The sequence below is a fragment of the Arvicanthis niloticus genome, chromosome 6 (assembly GCF_011762505.2).
Source record: "Arvicanthis niloticus isolate mArvNil1 chromosome 6, mArvNil1.pat.X, whole genome shotgun sequence".
Lineage (NCBI taxonomy): Eukaryota > Metazoa > Chordata > Mammalia > Rodentia > Muridae > Arvicanthis > Arvicanthis niloticus.
The window spans coordinates 14,818,339-14,837,953 of NC_047663.1; the positions used below are offsets into that span (position 1 = coordinate 14,818,339).

Sequence of the window (19,615 nt, forward strand, 5' to 3'; positions counted from 1 at the left end):
TTCTTGTCTACTGGAATGAGAGGTGTGAGCTACCACACCCTGCTCCAGTCCTCTTACCTCAAAAAAGAAAAAAAATCTGTTAAACTGTGTAATGACCCACCACCTAATTTATAGTGCTTAAAAGTCTTGAGTGACACTTATGGAAAAGAAGGGAAGGTCCCCCCATGAGAAGATGAACAGATGCGATCCTACGGGTGTGCTCACTAATCTCCAGCTGCAGCCCCCACACCGGCGCTCAGCAGACTTAGGTAATGCTCAGGACTGCTGAGCCAGCTCACCTATGGCATTTATGTTCCCTCAGCCTACACCGTCTTCAAATGAACCACACTCTGGAAAAACAACAACTGACCAGTTGGGAGCCAGCATTCACAGCATCGCTCAGGAGGGCTCAACAGCACCTATTAGCAAATAGTGCTTATTTATTGTCCTAATTCATTGTTCGTTACTGAACTAAAACCCTTCCTTAGTTAATTTAGTTTTTTAGTCGAATTAAAACCACAGCTCCATAGATTCCCCTCCCCGACACTATTGTTGGTATGTGGAGCATCCAAAGCTGTTTGATTTATGGGCCGAGAGAGAAGTAGGGAATTTCTTTCTTCTAGTAGCTGTATGGTGATCTTTAAACTGTTAAAGAAATGGGTGGGACTTCAACTGTACTTTCTTCTTAAAATTCAATTGTTTTCCTTGTTGGTGAGATACTGAGGTTCAGAAAAATACACTATTAAATTGTCTTCGGGTAAACTTGAATAATAACACTCAGAATGTGTGATAAAAGGCATCCGTGAGGGAAGGAAGTTAGCAAGCTTTCCTTGTGTACTGTGTACTCACTCACTCCAACTAATGGGAAAGTTTGCAATTGTGTTTTGGATGTCTGGAAGCAGCATATTGCCATGTGACTCTACTGTGACTCTCCCTGAGTCACACTAATGCAATGAAATACCACCATTAGTCAGTATGAAGGTGGCAGCCTTTGGTGGCTGAGGCATACTAGGACTGAGGGAGAGAGGGCAGCATTCCTTATCAGATGAGCTACTAGTCATGTCAGTGCAATGTTGGTAAGAACCCCAAGCTAACAGATGGGCCAGTAGGGCCAAATATTTAACTTTATGGAAGAAGCTTGGACATTTTCAGCATGATTTAAGTATAAGACTTGTGGCTGGTGAGATGGCTAAGTGGTTAAGAGCACTGACTGCTCTTCCCAAGGTCCTGAGTTCAATTCCCAGCAACCACATGGTAGCTCATAACCATCTATAATGGGATCCAATGCCCTCCTCTGGTGTGTCTAAAGGCAGCTATAGTGTACTTATATACATTAAATAAATAAATCTTTAAAAAATATATTTTAAATATATTTTAAAAAGTATAAAACTTGCTTAGCAGTTATGCTGGCTAGTTTGTCAACTTGATGCAAGCTAGAGTCATTTGGGAAAAGGGAGTCTCAGTGAGAAAAATGCCTCCATGGTTTGCCCTGTAGGTAAGTCTGTAGTACATTTGGGTGGGAGGGCCCACCCCATTATAGGCGGTACTCCTCTGCCCCCAGCTGGACTGGTAGTCCTGATTTCTATAAAAAAGCAGACTGAGCAAGCCACAGAGATCACAAAAGTAAGTAAGCACTCCTCCATGGCCTCTCTATCAGCTCCTGTCTGCCGGTGTCTGCCCTGTGAGTTCCTACCATGACTGACTTCAATAATGAACTGTGGATTTGAAGTTTAGGAGAAATAAATTCTTTCCTCCCCAGATTGCTTTTAGTCATAGTGTTTAACACAGCAAGTGCAAGCTCAGATAGACTCTGTACCAGGAGTAGGGGGTATTGCTGTGATAGACTTAATCATGTTTTGAGGATTGTAGAAGGATTTGGGAACTTTGCGCTGAAAACGGCACTCACTAGGTGCTTAGAGCTCATGGGCTGTTTTGTGGGACCTTAGAAAACAATGTTGAGAGCAAGCCAATAAGCAGTGTTCCTCCATGGCCTTCATATCAGTTCCTGTCATCAGGTCCCAGCCTTGAGGTCCCGCCCTTATTTCCCTGGATGATGAACTACAAGCTGTAATATGAGTTAACTCTTTCTTTCCCCAAGTTGCTTTTAATCGTGATATGTTTTCACAGAACTATAAATCCTAATGAAGACACCAATAAGTTGCCAATCAAGTGGAAGAGGCAAGCAGTAAAGACAAAGATATTTCCCATTCAAGTTTCAGTTTCTCTTCATCAGTAAATTTCTTTGCATGCAAAAATCAAGTTATATTGTAATTTATAATATTTCAAACACAAGACAAAACCCAGACCTGCTTCAATTCCCAACCACATTCTCAGACCTGTACCTGGAACCCTTTTTTCATAATTGTCCCAATGAGGTAAAGAAGATCAGGCTATGACCCTGTTGCCAGCTCGGCAAGGCAATTGATTGTCTTGCTCTTGTGTTTCTGGATGCTGTCCACACAAGCATTCCAGGACATGAGAGAAAACCCAATACTGCCACTTTACTTCCAGCAGCTACGAGGAGTGTAGAGAATGCTAGCTGAACTTCTACCAAGTCCTCGCCTCAAATTCTTTGCTGACAAGAACTCTGTACTAACAGTAAAAAAAATACTGAATGTGAATATATATATGCATATATATATTAATTTAAGGGGCTGCAAAGAAAACAAAGTAGTTAGAAGCACTGATTGCTCTTCCAGAGGACTTGGGTCAATTCACAGCACCCACGTGACAGCTCATAACCAGTTGTAACTCTAGTCCTAGAGAATCCAGTACCCTCTTCTGGCCTCTGTGGGCACCAGTCATGCATGTGACAAATAGGCATGCAGGCAAAATACTCATACACAAAAATAAAAAGAAAATAATTTTGAAAAAATTTAAAAGCAACTGGAAAAGGAAGCAAATAACATGCTCTGACTGTCTGCTGTTGTTCCTCAAGCGTCCTGCTAGGACTCACATCGTACAGAAACAATACATCTCCACAGGAAAAGGCCCTGGAACAGAGGAGGAGGACCATAGTCAACGACATCAACTGTAAGGATAAGGAAACTAAGCTGGGTGCAGTGGTGTGTACCTGTAAACCTAGCACACAGGAAGCAGAATCAGGAGATCTTTATGAGTGAGTTCCAGGACAGCCAGAGTGACATAGTGAGAGTTTGTTAAAGAAGGAGGAAGAGGAAGGGGAGGAGGAGGAGGAAGAGGAAGAAGAAGAGGAAGAAAAGGAGGAGGAGACAAAGAAGATGAAGATGAAGAAGAAAAAGAGAAGGAAGAGGAGGAAGAGGAAGAAGAGGAGGAGGAGGTTGGAAAGATGACTCAGCAGTTAAGAGCCATCTTCCAAAAAGACCAGGTTCAGTTCCCATACTACACTGGAGAGCTCACAGGTACCTGTGACTCAGCTCCGAATAATGTCCTCTTTAGGCCTCTGGAAAGCACACTCATACCCATGGCATGTGAGCACATACATACATACATACATACTCACACACACATACACTAATATAATAACAATAATAATGACAAATAATAAAATTATCAAATCTAGAATCAGGCTGGAAAGATGGCTCAGTGGATAAAGGCATGTCCACCAAGCCTGACAATCTGAGTTTGAGCCCTGGAATCATAGGTAGAAGAAAACTGACTCTTGAAAACTGCCTTCCACAATTGTTCTATGGCACATGTGTGCCCCTCTCCCAATCTGCTTGGAGGAAAGTACCTTTACCTGCTGAACAATCTCGCCAGCCTGAAAACAACTCTTCTGAATGTCCACTATGAGCTAAATATGTACCTCTTACTTCCAGTCCTCAGACTCACCTAAGGAAGGTTTACTACTCCATTCTCTAAATGCTGCCCATCAAGCCAGAGATGTTAAGACCTCCACCCACAGCCATAGAGACAGTAGAAAAGCAGGATTCCCGCCAGCTTGGTGTGACATACCACTGCTCTTCTTCCAGAAGCAAAGTCACTTACAGCAAGCGATCAAAGCGCCCCTTCCCTTCCCCATCAGACCTAAGTCACCTTAAACCACTACTCTGAAAACAAACTTCTAAAACAAATTCCATCTGGACACCAGAGAAGTCATTCTCTTTTCTTTCTACAATTTCCCCTCCTCCTAAGGTAAAACAATGCAGCTCTGAAGCTCTGTGCGTGCAGTCTCACCCTTTCCTCAACAACAGCCCAGAATTGATCTCTCATGGCACCGAAAGTATTTTCCATCTAGTCCTTCATAAAAAGATTTGCTACACCCTATGCTTTTATTTTTATTTTATCTACTGACATGACTATTTGGCTATGGAAATTAGCATTTTTGTTCCTACCGAGAAAAATGACAAAATTACATACAACCAAATAAAACATAAATGGAACCAAACAAGGCAGAAAATGAGGTAAAATGAAGTCCAGGTTATATAAGCATACACAAAGAAGACATCACCTAACTGCAAAAGCTTGGCACAAACCTAACAGTGAAGGCCAGGCATGGTCACACACACTTGTAATTCCAGCATTGGGGAGGCTGAGGCAGGAGACTGGTGAATCTGAGGCCAGTCTGGCCTACTTAGTGAGATCCTGTCCCAGAAAAAAATAATGAATGAATGAATGAATGAGTAAATAAACAAACAAATAAATAAATCTGTTAACCTCAACTTACAGAGGGAAAAGAGAAAGACAGAACAATTTCACCACCTGGTCCTCACCCCAAACCATTAACATCCTAGTGTCTGCTCATGAGAAGAAAACTGTTCCAGGTTCTAATGGACAGGTCACAGTGGTACTTGAAGATAAACAGCCTCCACATTATGGCTAGTTGCAGTTAGCACAGTAGCAAGTGTCATATACCTCACTACATAATGTTATTAACAAAATCCACTAATTGTTCAACAAATTAAAGCATCCAGAGCCACAGAAGTCTGGGCTAACTGCCTTCTCTGTTGGATGCAGGCATCAAATTTAGGCACAAGCAACAATATACAAAGCAAATTAGCTGCAGTGTCAAGCATACGGGTATTTCTGTGCTGAAACCAGGGACACTTCCCAAACACCAGGCAGATCCTGTTGAGACACCCTGCCCTCCTTAACAGTAGTGAAGGCACACAGGGACATAAGGCTGATACTGAGGACTTAGTTTCAAAGATAATGTATTACCATCAGCAGAGCTAGCTGACCACTCAGAAGGAAATGGAAAGACACTGTAGGTATAGACGTCATCACCAGTAGAAAGGCATTCTAGTCAAATACTAAAAGGTTTGGCTATGCTAAAATCATCTTACTTGAACATGAAACTGCTAGATCAAAACAAACCTAATTACCAGCTCATGTAAGTTAAGTTAGGGGCCTGAAGGTGATTTGCCTGGCCACTGACTGAGGAGGCCAACCTGACCCATTTAGTGGCCATTACACAGTGAACAAGTCAGTTAACATGGGAATGTTTCTTTTTTATTCCCTACCTGTCTGTGGAATATTTAGGGGTCAGTACATATCTTTTAATCTTGCCTTTTAATACATTGTATCAGGGAAAAGAGTCTAAATATTACCTTCTGTAGACGCTGCATCAATCATTACTCTTTGCATGAGTACTGGCTCCAATCCAAAGTCGAAAACTATGGTTTGGCGAAAAGTTCCAAATATTTCTGTGTTAAATGCTATCCCGACTTTATACACGTAATGATCTAATCCATTTTGGGCCATCTTTCCTCCTATCCATTCTTGACAGTTCTCGGGGACTTCTTGTGATACCTGGGTAGTACTATCTCCGGCAGATATGGCACTGATACTAAAGTGAGGACGATGAGCGTCATAAAGCAATGCTACCCGATACAGCATTCTTGCAGGCTACAAGGAAGTTAAAATAATTCATTGAGTACAAGGGGGTGAAAATGCAATTGTAATTGGGCTCTTCAATGAAAACATTCCTGGAAGGGCCTGCTACACTGCATGTTTCTAAGGTGCTATGATGTACAACAAACTATGCTCACAAGCTACTTAAGAATAAAAGAAAAAATAAAATAAAACAAAAACAAAGACAAAACAGAATGGTTAAAGCAAAGTTTCCAAAATGATATAAGCATGCTCTATCAACAGCCTCCCTGGACCTTCTTTCTGTGTTCATTCATCTTTGCCTGTGGCAAAATCTGCCACCTTAGGTCAATTTCTCAGTATGCTTAGACAGCCTCGCGCAGGAAGCCTTCGCAGGACAGTTACCCCAGAGAGTACGGGATGGGGTTCAGGGCTAAAGCTAAACATTCTTAGACTCTCCATCTCACAATGCAGATGGTCCCAAGAAGAAATAGCATCAAAAAGAACACAAGACTTCTCCAAGTGAACATGCTCACTGAAATGTTAACTCCTCGGATCTTAGACTATCCATTGTAGTGTAAGAGGAGAGGCACTGCAGACAACGTCTCATACTGAAAACCCCTCTAGGGCTGGGGACTCAGCTCAGTATAGAACATGTGCTTAGCATGGGCAAGGCCCATGAAACATAAAAGATAAAAATAATAAAGATACACTATTACAGAATTTGTGCCTTCATCAAATGAAATACAAAAATAGATTTTTGTTGAAAAAAACTTAGAACTGCCAGATTAAATAATTAAATTATGAAATAATTTATTGTAAGCCATGAACCCCATCCATGTTCCAAGCTTAGAAGGTAATATATGTCAGACTTCTTCACCAAGTAATTAAGAAAGTGTCCTACATAGTTAAACAGATCTTTCTTCAAAGTGGAAAAAGTTCTATTTAATGACTGACATACAGAAACCCACTTTGACATAATGCAGAGCCTACATACAATGTACTCGGAGTGAAACATTTTCAACATTCTCTTAGCAGACATTTAAAGGTCCAATAGGCTTCAAGAAACTGAACAAAACTGATATTCTTTAGTTAGCATGAGTGTCATACCTTACAGGTCAGAGCAAAGGTCCAGGTCTGGTGGGATTTTTTGGTGTTGACGGTGACCGACAGGTCAGGGCTGTGCTCCACCTGAACTCCCTCTATGCATTCACTAAGCTGAAAGTAAAAGTGATTTCTGTTATGGTGTGAGGTTGGAACCATCAGTGAGAACCCAGCAAAGTAGCAAGTGTCGGCCATGAGCACAGACAGCACACTCACAGATCAAGGGATGTCACACACTCCCTCTGGCCATTCTTACAAGAGTGACATGTGATGCAGTTAAACAAAACTGAGAACCAAAACCTCCCTGAATGAAGGTCATTACCACAGGAGCTGCAAACCTCCAGACAAATGTTCGGTTTCTGCCCTGCATCTTAACAAACGGGCCAGCTTTGGTTACAAGACACACGTTCTTAAGTCAACTAAAGAAATATACTACTCTTAGCATATCTTAGAAAGCAGAGCCCAGCACGCTGTTTAGAGCCAGACCAGAGGTCCGTCTGCACTTACCACTTTCTCAGGAGACAGTGAGCTCATCCACTTTTCTATCAAGGTCTCCATGTAGCTGCCTGAGAGCTGTTTATTCTCACTTTGCTGCTTCAGTTTTATCAGGCGTGAGGCGTATCTTTTCTGCCATTCTGCTAGTTCTTCCTGGGAATGTGCTGAAGTACACTGGGCACCATACCTACAGATTCCTTGCTCTAAAAACCTAAGCAGAATGGCAAAGACTTATCGTAAATTTCGTTCAACGGTTTAAAGATAACTTCCACCATTTGCCCTCTGCCTCCTCATTAACAAGACAAACATCCTCTGAGAGGCAGGATTTGTCACTGTCAAGTTCAATGAAGGGAGTAGAGAGTGGCAGACCAACATTCATGACAGTGAAAAACGTCAATCCACAACCCATAGTTAATCATAATTAATTCTGATTTTCAATTTTTCATTATTACCCACTGACTGTGTTCTTAGAAACACAGTGATCTTAAAGTTAAAGTACAATTCTGTACTGAGACCCCTCTTACCAGAAGAACACATGCTTTCTCTGTGTTCTGCTAGACAGCTCCTCTCAGCACAGAATCTTCCTGAAGCAACACTGACATCCAGTGGGCTAGCTGTTCACACAGCCATAATCTGCTTCCCCAAACTGCCTGAACACTCCGCATTTGAGGAACTGTCCCGTTGTGATCCTTCTACCTTTCCATTAGGATATTATGTTTTTTCTCTTTCTGTATTACTTCACTGAAACTACTAGCTAATGTTAAGTTTCAAATACATTTAAGAATAAAAGTTTTATGGTTAGAATCAAAAATTCATGTAATATTACTCGGTTCTTTTCAAGGGGTAAGTACAGAAATGTTGACGTCGAAGGACACAGAGCTGATGGCCCCTTCTGAAGTGACCATGAAACACGTGGACCCAGAACAATGCTGGTGGCTAAATTGTTTGCTTCAAAAAACCAAAAACAAAAACAAAATGTGCAAAATAATGTATTTGCCTGTTGTGTATACAAATCTTCATGTTGCAGGAATGTATCATTCTACATTTCTAAATTATTTCACTCCTTATCCATAAAGAGCACGGGCTGCTTTTCCAAAGGACACAGATTCAATTCACAGGCCTAGAATGGCAGCTTACAACTGTCTATAACTCCTGTCCATCACTGTCTTTGGTACGCCATGGGGAAACAGGCACACACATGGTACACACACACACACACACACACACACACACACATGCAGGGAAAACACTCATACACATAAAAATAAATTTTACAAAACTCTTTCCCTCTTTAAAAAGGGGTTCTATTCTTATCTAGACTCTAATTCTAAGGATCATGTTCTATCTCTAATAACTTGGCACCACCAAGACCTGCAGTGTTTAGTATTTCTGTTCCTTATTTGCACTACAAAACCAAGAGGCTGTCCTGACCATTTCTCATCAGAGTGCATGTCAGACCCAGGTCACTACGCCGAAGTCCAGGCAGCAAGGTCTATGTAAAGCCCCACCAGCCACTCACTCTCATGAAAGGAACTGAAGAGCCCATCTTTTAAAATGAGGCTTCGATTTAGTGTGTACATTTTTAGAAATAATTAGTAATGAATTACATAATTAATTCTGAAAATGCTTAAAATACAAGGTACTCATAAATTCCTTTTATAAGAATTACATGACAACACTTCTTTTAAAAAAGTTATTAAAATAGTTGAATATGAGTGGTTTTATGCTCTCTTTCAGTTTATAGGAACTAATTTCACCTCCAATTACCACATCTAAGTAAAATCCACACTAGAAAGAGCCACAATTAAGTTCAGCAAACATAGCTGACTTCTGAACAGAGTCTTCACAGGCTACATGTGCATGCCGCTGTGTAATACCAGTCACATGGGCTTGCTGCTGAGCTGCACAGCTACTGCTGCAAATAGGAAATAAACCACTGCCCTTGAACATTATCCTTTTTCCTTCTTCTCATATTATCCTCTTTGAATTTAAATCACTGTCTTCAAAAAGTGGAAGAAAGCTATCTATCCCTTCCTAAGAGCCAGGTAATTTGTTTCAAAACAATCCTTTACCTTTTACACAAGGTGTACTCCTCACTGCTGGTGATCCCCCTGGGTGGCGGGCGGAAATGCCAACCATTACAAGACCCTAGGGAGGAATGCAGACATAATCACATCAGGTGAGGCTACCAAGTCGTTCCAACATCTTATGTCTAAGAAACACACCTCGACGTGTATCATCCCAGATGATATGAAAAACACACGGCAAAGGCGCCTCTGCCCATCAACTAAGTTCTCTGCGGGCAGAGGCCGTTACCCAGCAGCTAAATCAGGCTGGTGGTCTGAATCTGATCTGGCAGGGGGTGGGCTTCTTCCCAGGGTAGTACCTTCTCTGAGAACTCAGGAGAGAGGCTGGTATGCGTCATTCTCAAGCACAGATGCATATCTATGAGGAACTCCTTCCGGAATGAAAACTGAGTCTGGGAAGGAGGTCTCCTGCACAAACTACAGACTCTACCACTGACACTGACTGAGAAGCTTCTTTAAGATCTGTTTGGGGCACATCACCTCAGCATACTTCATAACACAAATGAAGCTCAAACTGTTATGCATATATAGGAGCTAAGTGCACATATTTCTGAATACAAATGGCTTGATTGATTTAGATGAAGTTCCAAATAAGCAACAGGAAAATAAGACTTAGAAGAGAACGGGCAAGCAGCCATTTTCTATTTTCACAAGGGTGTCCCCCAACCTGTCCTCAGGGGACAAAAAAGATATTTTGCCACACTAAGCTTACAAGTTGTGCTTCAGCCACGACAGGAGAACTACTAACCCTTAATAAATATTCCCTCTAACCCTGAATACAAGGATGAAGATGCAGTCTGAGAAGCCAGTGTGTGTTCTATGAAAGTCACTACCCATGGAATGGGAACATCAGACCAAGCTGGGGGAGCAGGCTCACTGTACACACCTGTGATCCAAACACTCAGAAACAGGCAGGGGGGAAGTGTCAGGCTCAAGGCCAGCCTCGGCTACACAGTTACCAGGCAGTTATCTCTCAGTTATCTTAGGAAAAGGTCCCAGAGAAAGATCTGCTTTCTCACCCCTACTTCTGAATGTTTAATAGCCTTTCCTACATTTCCAATTAGAGGGACTGAACTTCCCACCAATTCTTCAAAAAAGCAGCAAGGGCTGGGCTGGACTAAGAGTCGCCTGAAGTTATGATAATACTAAGTGCTTACCTTCATCTAAGTCTTCCACATGACATCCAGACAGGACATTACTCGTTGCTGTCTGCAATTTTTCAAATAAGAGAGAGATATAAAATTAAAAAAACAAAAAACAACACTGACTGATGCTGGTTTAAATTTGGACATTTTCAACATTAAAAATAAAAAAGGTGGCTGGAGAGATGGCTCAGCTGTAAAGAGCACTTGCTGCTCCTACAGAGGACCAGGGTTTGACTCTGTGGTCACTGCCAACACATGGTACACACACATACATAAAGGTAAAATAGAAATAAAGCAAATATTGAAAATATTTTTAAAAATAAAGAAAAATTTGTCTCTTTGGAAATTTTTGGTAACAATTTTTCGCTCTTTCTGTTTCACCATAAAAGCATAAAAATGAAGTACTTGCCAGATACCCTTCCTGCAATGTAAAAGCAAATTGTTGGCTGAAGAAAAGTCTAAATTCTGACTCCCTGAATTGGAGGCCATGTGCTGGCCTCACTCTCCAGCCTAACACCTGGAAAACAACCAGCAAGAGGGCTCCTCTCACTCATGCAGGTAACAGTGTGTTAGCAACTGGAGCCTTCCTGGACACTTCTTGCCGTGTCTTCTTCCGTCTGAGACAGGTCTTCCTTCTACAATGAGCTGCAAGACTGGGGTCTCCTCTCTCTATCTTCCTAAGACAAATAGCTCAAACACATGTAGCTTTGACTTCATCTTGGGCTCCACACATTCAGGTCTGGCTGAGCAAATGCCATTACTGCAGTTAGCAACCCTGCAGCATCATACCTGCTGGCTCGCTGCTGAGGCTGGGAAGATCTGCCACTAGCAGCACACAGCTGGCCTTCAGCATTCTTATCACCCCCACCAGAGCATCTCTCACACGGCAAGCAGACAGTGGGTCACTTAAGTGTTACACAGTATGTCCAAAACAAATTCATCACTTCACCCCAAATCTGAACCCCTCCAGTATTCATCTCAAGGGAAAGGAGTCTTCCCATGAAGACATGCTGAAATCTCATCTCTGGACAGTTTTTATTACATTTGTTTTGTATGTTTGTAAGTGTATGGATACACACGGCACAGCAAGAGTGTGAAGGTCATAGCCCAATATGCAAGAGTCGGTTCTCCTTCTACCATGTGGGTCCCAGGAATTGAACTCCTATCAAAGCAAGTGTTTTTACCTGCTGAGCCAAGTGGCCAGCCTCAGGCTGGCACCTTAAAAGTCATCCTAAAATACTCTATCCTAAGCATTTTCTAGTCTGCCCAAGCAGATCTAGAACACCTCTCCATCTGTCATACTGTCCTCCCAACTGGCTATCTGCCAATATCACCTATATCAAGTCTCCTCTGGTCTTCCCTCATCTGGCCCAGCTCTAACAGTCTGACCTCCACAGTTTCCCCATGGTATTATCCAATCCCCCCTCCTCCTGCTTGGGTTCAGTCACTATGCTAACTAACCATGGCCTGTCCTGGATTCACTTGACCTACCTGCTTCTCCAATTGGCCCCCCGGGCTTCTTGTTAGCCATATCTTGGCCTTTCAAATTCAAAAGGAGGAAACCTCATGTTAAAATGAAATTTGGAATGTCTTATACCACAGAAAGGATGGTGTCAATGCTAACTGAATATATCTAAAATAATACTGTCGCCATCACTGCTGTACGACTGACAAACTGAACTTTACAGATGGGATTGATCAAATCACCAGTTTCTACAGACGTGTCTGCCATTGAGGCTGCTAATGAGCGTGTTTCTAAAGGATAACCCAGCCGTCGGTCAAGTGGATTGAATATCATGAGTGTATGAAAACAAATAAACCAGGAGGAATAACTTATGCCACAAGCACTCTAGGATTCACACAAGATCCACTGAAAGGTCACTCCTAAGTTCTATGATCGAGGTCTACACAGCATGAATACAGAAATAATATCTGAACTAGAGGGACAGACACCTCCAGCTGTGTTAACAAGGAGATCTCATGGTGCCTCAACTCTAGACCTAACTACAGACAACTGAGGAGTGCCAGGAGGGAGAGAATTAGCCCTTCCTAGGGAAGAGTCCACAAACTGGTTATCCAACACCTGAAATCATATACACACAACTATCAGAAACAGAAAATAGAAATACAGGCCATAAATTCAAGAGAGAGCAAGGGCAGGTACTTAGAACAAGTTGAAAGAAGGAAAAGGAAAGGAGAAAATTATGTATTTGTAACTTCAAAAATAAATGGCCCAAAATATATAAATAAATACTTAAAATGGGAAATCAAAATAAAAACCTTTCTATCTGCCTGGTCGAGCAGTGCATCCTTACACGCACTGCGGCCCTGTCGAGCAGTGCATCCTTACATGCACTGCGGCCCCACCTTCCACATGTCCTGCAAGTGCTTCCCCAGAGTACTTCTGTCCCTGTTGACCTTGATACTTATCATTTTCAAAGAAATAAAAATCTTTTAAGTTACAGATTTCCCTGTTGCTTAAAAAGACATGGGTGATTTAAAATTTATCTTGTTTGAATTTTCAGTGCTGTGGTCTATAACTGCACGGAATAATCAAAAATTAAAATTTCCCAAGTACCTTCTTTTGGGGAGCATAAATAACTAATAAGAACAACAGGGATGGGAGTAGGAGGGATGAGACTCCAGGTATAAAGAGCTTGCTATGCAAATGGGAAGGCTTCCAGAACCCAGAGTGCAGATCCCCAGAAGCCATGTAAAAGCCCAGGGAAACACAGTGACCTCCTATAATTCCAGCACTCAGGAGGCAGAAAAAGGGATCCCAGAGACAGCTGGCTAGCTGACCAGCCAGAATTGGCATTCTACAGGTCCAGCAAGAGACCCTGCCTCAATAAATAGAGAATAATCAAAGAAGATATCCAACACCAACCTGAGGCCTCCAAAATGAATGTGCACACGTCCACACTCACGTCCACACATCCATGGGTTGCCCACACATTATGAATACATATGTGGTATGAATACAAACCACACACATATATACACGAGGAGGATGAGGAAGACAAGGAGGATGAGGAGGAAGAGGAAGGAGAAAGATGAGGAAGAGGAGGAGGAACAGGAAGAGGAAGAAGAGAAGGAGGAGAAAATTACAGACAGAACAAAAGACCTGGAATGCAGAGGAGACCTGAAGAACCGTGTTCTGAGGGTGAGACCCAACCTAGTTACACCAAAGGTCCCCTTGTCACCTTGCATATTGGCTGACACCACCAACAATGTTCAAAATGCTAACATCCATGGAATGCTCACTGACTCAACTGGGTTTGATGGGCCCAATGAGATCCCTGAAATGGACTCACCTCTGTTTCTGTGAGAAGCATCTTGAGTCTTGTCAAATCTTTCGTTACCATCCCATTCTGCAAGGGTGAAGTGAAGACAGGAAACTCTCAGTGCACCAGCCTTACTGTCACAGCTCAGCTCAGCTGTGGTTGGTTACCACAGCTCTCCTGCCCCCTTCCTCCACACTGCCACTCTGTCACTAAGAAGCTGCACGCAGCTGGGGAAAGGGAAAGGCCTAACAGGAACAAAGACTTGGTTGTCGCTTCTGCTAAGTACACACTCTGCAATCTCTCATGCACCAATGTAAAATAATCCCAGCACTCAGAAGACAGAGGCAGGCAGATCTCTGAGTTTGAGGCCAGCCTGGTCTAAACAGTGAGTGCAAGGCAGCCAGAGTTACATAAATGAGACCTTGGCTCAAAAAATATTTTTTAAAGTTCCATAAAATGGTTGCCAAAACAAAACATTAGAAAAACAAACCTAACACTATCCCTCTCCATTGGTGCTAATGGTTTGTTTGTTTGTATATGTGAAATGCTGAACTCAGTGGTTATCCACCAGTCAGAAAAACCAGAGAATCAGTATAGTGCCTAAAGATGGACCATTCATTTTTAAAATTTTTGATTTTCAAATTTCAGAAAATTTGAAAATTAAAAGCAAGTTACTTTTCACTGGTTTTAAATTTAAAAAATGCAACAGGTAAACAGTAAAATAATTAACTTACCAAAAAAAAAAAAAAAAAAAAAAAAAAACACCTTTTAAGGCTGAGCACACCTGAACTGCTTGCAAGGTAGGTGGCTTGCAACTGTGATCCCAGCACTAAGAAGGATAAGGCTAAATGCGACCCCGCTTCAAGAGAAGGGAAGAATACACAACTGCATCTTGACAACTATTTAGACCTAGCTATATTGCTTTGCAGTGCTCACATGTGTAAATCTTGTGAAATCAGAGATATCGCCAAATTACGGAAGTAATTCAGTGCCCGGGAATTCCTTCCAAGTTCACGCACCCCATAGTAGGTCAGTAATATTACACTTCATAGCACACTAATACTTTCTATTTCTGTATGGTCACCAGCCGTGCTCTTGGTTTTCAAAATCCCTACCGACTTAAAGCATAACTGATAGAGTTTCCACTTCCTGCTAACTATACACTTTCTTCTTTCTCTGTTTTCATTTTGATGCCTGAAAATACCAGGAAACTTGTAGCAGCTATCAACAAGTGGAAAAAATTCTTTCTTCCAAATTCCTATAAATTACCAACTCTATGAAGCTGCATCTTAGAAGGACTTCATTATAGCAAAAAAACAAAAACAAAACAAAACAAAAAAAAACCCTAGAAAATTTATGTATTTAAAAAATCAAGTCTAAATATAACTAGATAGTTCCACAAAATAAACATAGTAACACACATACATTTTCAGATTCTAAAGTAATTACTACTCAGTTTAAGCATATTTAGACATATTATAAAGTAAAGAGTTGAAATTACAAATGCTGGCTAGGTACAGTGGCACACACTCTCAACACTAGGAATGCCGAAGTAAGAGAACTGTGAGTTCAAGGCCAGGCTGGGCCATAATGAGACCAAGTCTCAAAAAGACAAAAACTAAGAAGCCAGGTGTGGTGGCTCACATATGCAATCCCAACATTCTTAAGGCTGAAGCAGTAGGATCACGCTGAGCTTGAGGCCAGCCTGGGCTACATATTAAGATCTAGTCTCAAAAACACAAGACCAACAACAAGAACCCTATAAGAAATAAACAAATATTAACATTTTAAAACCCAAAGATGGTTTCAGCCTCTGCTCAACATACCTTTTAAGAAAACCATTTGGACTGGTGGTAGTGGTGGGACGCTAATTTAATCCCAGTACTCAGGAGGCAGAGGCAAGTGGATCTCTGTGAGTTCGAACATGGTCTACAGAGTGAGTTCCAAGGTAGTTGGGGCTACGTAAAGAAACCCTGTCTCAAAAAAACAAAAATCTTGGGATTTTCATGAACTTAGACATCTGACAAAAGTCCATTGTCCACTAAATACACACTCTGTTCCTCCTATGCTCCTGAGGAGTCGGACATGAACGTCTGCAAACTCATGAGCCCACTCAAACCCATGCTCATCAACATACCAGAGACTCCCCTGACAGTGACTTGGCAAGGATGGAGGACACAGGCTGGAGCTTCCCTTTCAGCTGCATGCAGCACAGCACTGCCCGGAAGGCACTCTCTCCCTTGGCCAGTCCTTCCCCCAGCACTGCCAAGGAAGAAACACATCATTAGCTGCAGGACACTCGGACAATTTTCTTGCTTACAATAGAAAGCCATCCTAAGTGCAACTTTGTACATGCTAAGAGTAACTCCAGACAGAAGAAAAAAGCAGTAGGCACTTTCTAAGTCAGGCATGCAAGGACAAGAAGAAATGTGGCAAAGAATGGGTGAACCCTACAACAGCTTCAGCCATCAAAACCTAGGGAGATGTCCTCTAAAGTTCTCCAGTGGGCAGCTGGGTAAAAACTTGTCAGGTTCTGTGCCCAGCAGGAGAACCACATCAGCGCTCAATTGTGGACCTCAGAGAGTAGAGAGGAGCTTCAATATGTCCCAGGCAGAAACAAGACAAATGTTTCAGGTGATATGCCAGTTACCCTGATCACTACATATCATATCCATGCCTCAGAATACCACACTCACACATGGGTGAAATAATTGCCAATTAAACAGAAAGAAAACAAGTGGTTGATGTTTTTAAAGAGGCTCTAGTAGGGGATGACAGTGCACATCTGTATCCAGTTAAGCAAGAAGCTGAGGAGGAAAAAACTGAAGCCACCTGATTCTGGCAAAGACAATATAGAGACCATTTCGGATAAAAGTGCTTGCTATGTCATTTCAATGACCTTAGTAGGATCTATTGGACCCCTTAGTAGAAGAGAACCAACTCCCAGAAGTTTCTCTATGACCTCCACATGTGCAGCTTCATACACACACATGCACACATGCTCACAATATATACACAATAATATTTTTAAATTAAGTTCTTTTCCAAAAAAATATTGTTTAATATATTACGCTAAAAGAGGGCTTTTCAAACTGCAGATTTATTAGTTGACCAAACCCTGTCCTATTAAAATGTTTAAGAGAAACTGCAAATCCCAGGCTGGCTGTAGTTATATTGATAGAGTGCTTGCCTAACACACACAAAGCTCAGAACCCAGCACTGTACATAACAGTGCACCTAGCTCCACTCCTGACACTAAGGAGACAGAGGCAGGAGAATCAGGAACTCAGGATTAACTTCGCCTACACAGTGAGTTTGAGGGAGAGGGGTTGGAAGAGGCAGAAGGAGACAAAGAAAGGAGATTTCTCCCTCCTTCCGGAAAGGAGGGAGAAATCTCAACAATGGATATTTCTACATAGTTAGCTTTTAGGAGCTGCAGAGATAACTCAGTGAGCTTATTAAGAGCACTGATTGCCCTTCCAAAGTTCCTAAGTTCAAGTCCCAGGAACCACATGGTGACCCACAACCATCTGTAATGGGATCTGATGCCCTCTTCCGGTGTGTCTGAAGACAGAACAGTGTACTCACATATATAAAATAAATAAATCTTTTTTTAAAAAAAATAATAAACCATTCTAAACATATATGTGTGTGTTTATTTTATTTTGAGCTCTCCTCCCAGGGCTGCAAAGATGGCTTAGCAGGTAAACATACTTGTCACTGGGCCCTGGAACCACATTGTGAAAGGAGAAAACCAATTCCTACCTATTGTCCTCTGACCTCTACCACTACACAATGCTATAGCAATCAGATATCTACAGTTCAAGGTCAGCCTAGTCTACACAGTAAGTTCTAGGCCAGCCAGGGCTACACATTGACCCTGTCTCAAAATAAATCAAATAAATAATCATAGACTCTCTTCTAAATATCAGTCATTTTACTTCTTTATAATAAATTCATTTGCCACACAATAATTCATAAAGATTTGTGGAAAAACAAAAAACAAAAAACAAAACAAAACAAAAACAGTATATAGAAACAGACCCAGGGGCGCTGGAGAGATGGCTCAGCAGTTTGGGGGACTTACTGTTCTCACAGAGGACTCAAGTATGGTTCCCAGAACCCACACGGCAGCTCACAATACAGTATAATTTCAGTTTCAGGGGATCCAATACCTTTTTCTGGCTTCAGTGGGATCCTGCATACACGTGGTGTACATAAACTTACACAGGTACATACTTACATACACATAAAAGTCAATTAATTAACTAAAAAAATGGAAATTTGGCTGGCATTTGAATCCCTTTAATCCCAACATTTGGGAGGCAGGAGCAGGCAGGTCTCTGTGTGTCTAAGGCCCAGCCTCATCTACACAGCAAGTATCAGCCTAGCTAAGGCTACACAGTGAGACCCTATCATTTTAAAAAATAATAATAATAAAATAAAAAAATAAACCAAAGGGTTTCACAGAGAGACTAATCATCAGTAAGATCACTGTTTGCTCTTCCAAAGGACCAGGGTTCAGTTCCCACCATCCACATGGTGGCTCACAACCATGTCTAACTCCAGTTCTAGGGAATCTGATGCCCTCTTCTGACTTAGACACTTCTGACACTAGGCATGCACATGGTACACATGCATATAGGCAAGAAAAAAAAAAAACCACTTGTACACATTATTTTAAGAATTAAAAAGAAATCAAACAGACTCGAAAAGAATAGAAGGCCTAAATCAGGTTATTAGCCAGAAGGTGAAATGGTCATCTGCTACAGTATCTAAAGTTCTGACATAAGCAAACAAAGAACACAGTGGCAAGCGTCTCACCAAGTATCCTTGTTGATGATTTTTCATAACACAATTCTCCTGCACCTGACAACCTTACCATCTGAGGACAGCGGGCTTGGGGCAGTGTTTGTTATGTTTGATGCCCTGTGTATCACAGCCCTCTGCAGATGCTGCCTTCATGAAAACATAAGATGGTGAAACTTGAATACTGGCACTAATTCCTCAGTACACCTCAACTGCTTCACTGTATACAAGTAGGAAATAATTCGACACGGAAAAAAGCAGATAACACAATTAGCATAAATGCAAACCTGAATCAATCCTGACTCTCCAAAACACTACAAAAGGTTCTGATGCCATGTACCTGCTTGAAAAAAGCTTTTACTTTTATCACTGTTAAAACAGTATGTGCAAAAAAACAGCCTGTGTGAGCTGGGCTGTGGTGGTGCTCACCTTTAATCACAGCACTTGGGAGGCAGAGGCAGGCAGATCTCTATGAGTCCCAGGCTGGCCTTGGTCTATAGAGCAAGTTCCAAGACTGCCAGGGCTACACAGAGAAATCTTGTCTTCTCTTGAAAAACCAAAAGCAGGGCTGGAGAGATGGCTCAGTGGTTAAGAGCACTGACTGTTCTTCCAGAGCTCGAGTTTAATTGGCAGCAACCACATGGTGGCTCACAACCATCTGCAATGGGATCTGATGCCCTCTTGCACAGTGAATACATAAAATAAATAAATCTTTAATTAAAAAAAGAAAGGAAAAAGAAAAACCAAAAGCAAACAAACAAGCCTGTGTATGTGCACAGAGCAGGAAAAGACTCCATTGCTTAAAGTGTCCTCAACTCCCTCTTCATTAAAGACCCTAAGCTTCCAGAGAGCCACCTGGTAACCAAATAAAGACACTCTCTGAAGAAAAGCTGAGTTTAAATGGGCTTTTCCTATCCTGAAA

The 19,615-nt window shown here is 41.8% G+C and overlaps 1 protein-coding gene across 7 annotated transcripts in view; it reads right to left on the reverse strand.

Annotated features, from left to right (window-relative positions):
- Nucleotides 1–19,615, reverse strand: part of Helz (helicase with zinc finger) — a 131,277-nt gene that overhangs the window by 74,009 nt on the left and 37,653 nt on the right. For all 7 annotated transcript variants that reach the window (XM_076935571.1, XM_076935575.1, XM_076935574.1 and 4 more), the window contains 7 exons: nucleotides 16,022–16,146; nucleotides 13,915–13,971; nucleotides 10,613–10,664; nucleotides 9,441–9,516; nucleotides 7,381–7,579; nucleotides 6,880–6,987; nucleotides 5,508–5,805 (listed from right to left, as the gene is read on the reverse strand). In XM_076935571.1, the coding sequence (XP_076791686.1) occupies nucleotides 5,508–5,805; nucleotides 6,880–6,987; nucleotides 7,381–7,579; nucleotides 9,441–9,516; nucleotides 10,613–10,664; nucleotides 13,915–13,971; nucleotides 16,022–16,146 (915 nt within the window). The remainder of the gene's footprint in view (nucleotides 1–5,507; nucleotides 5,806–6,879; nucleotides 6,988–7,380; nucleotides 7,580–9,440; nucleotides 9,517–10,612; nucleotides 10,665–13,914; nucleotides 13,972–16,021; nucleotides 16,147–19,615) is intronic.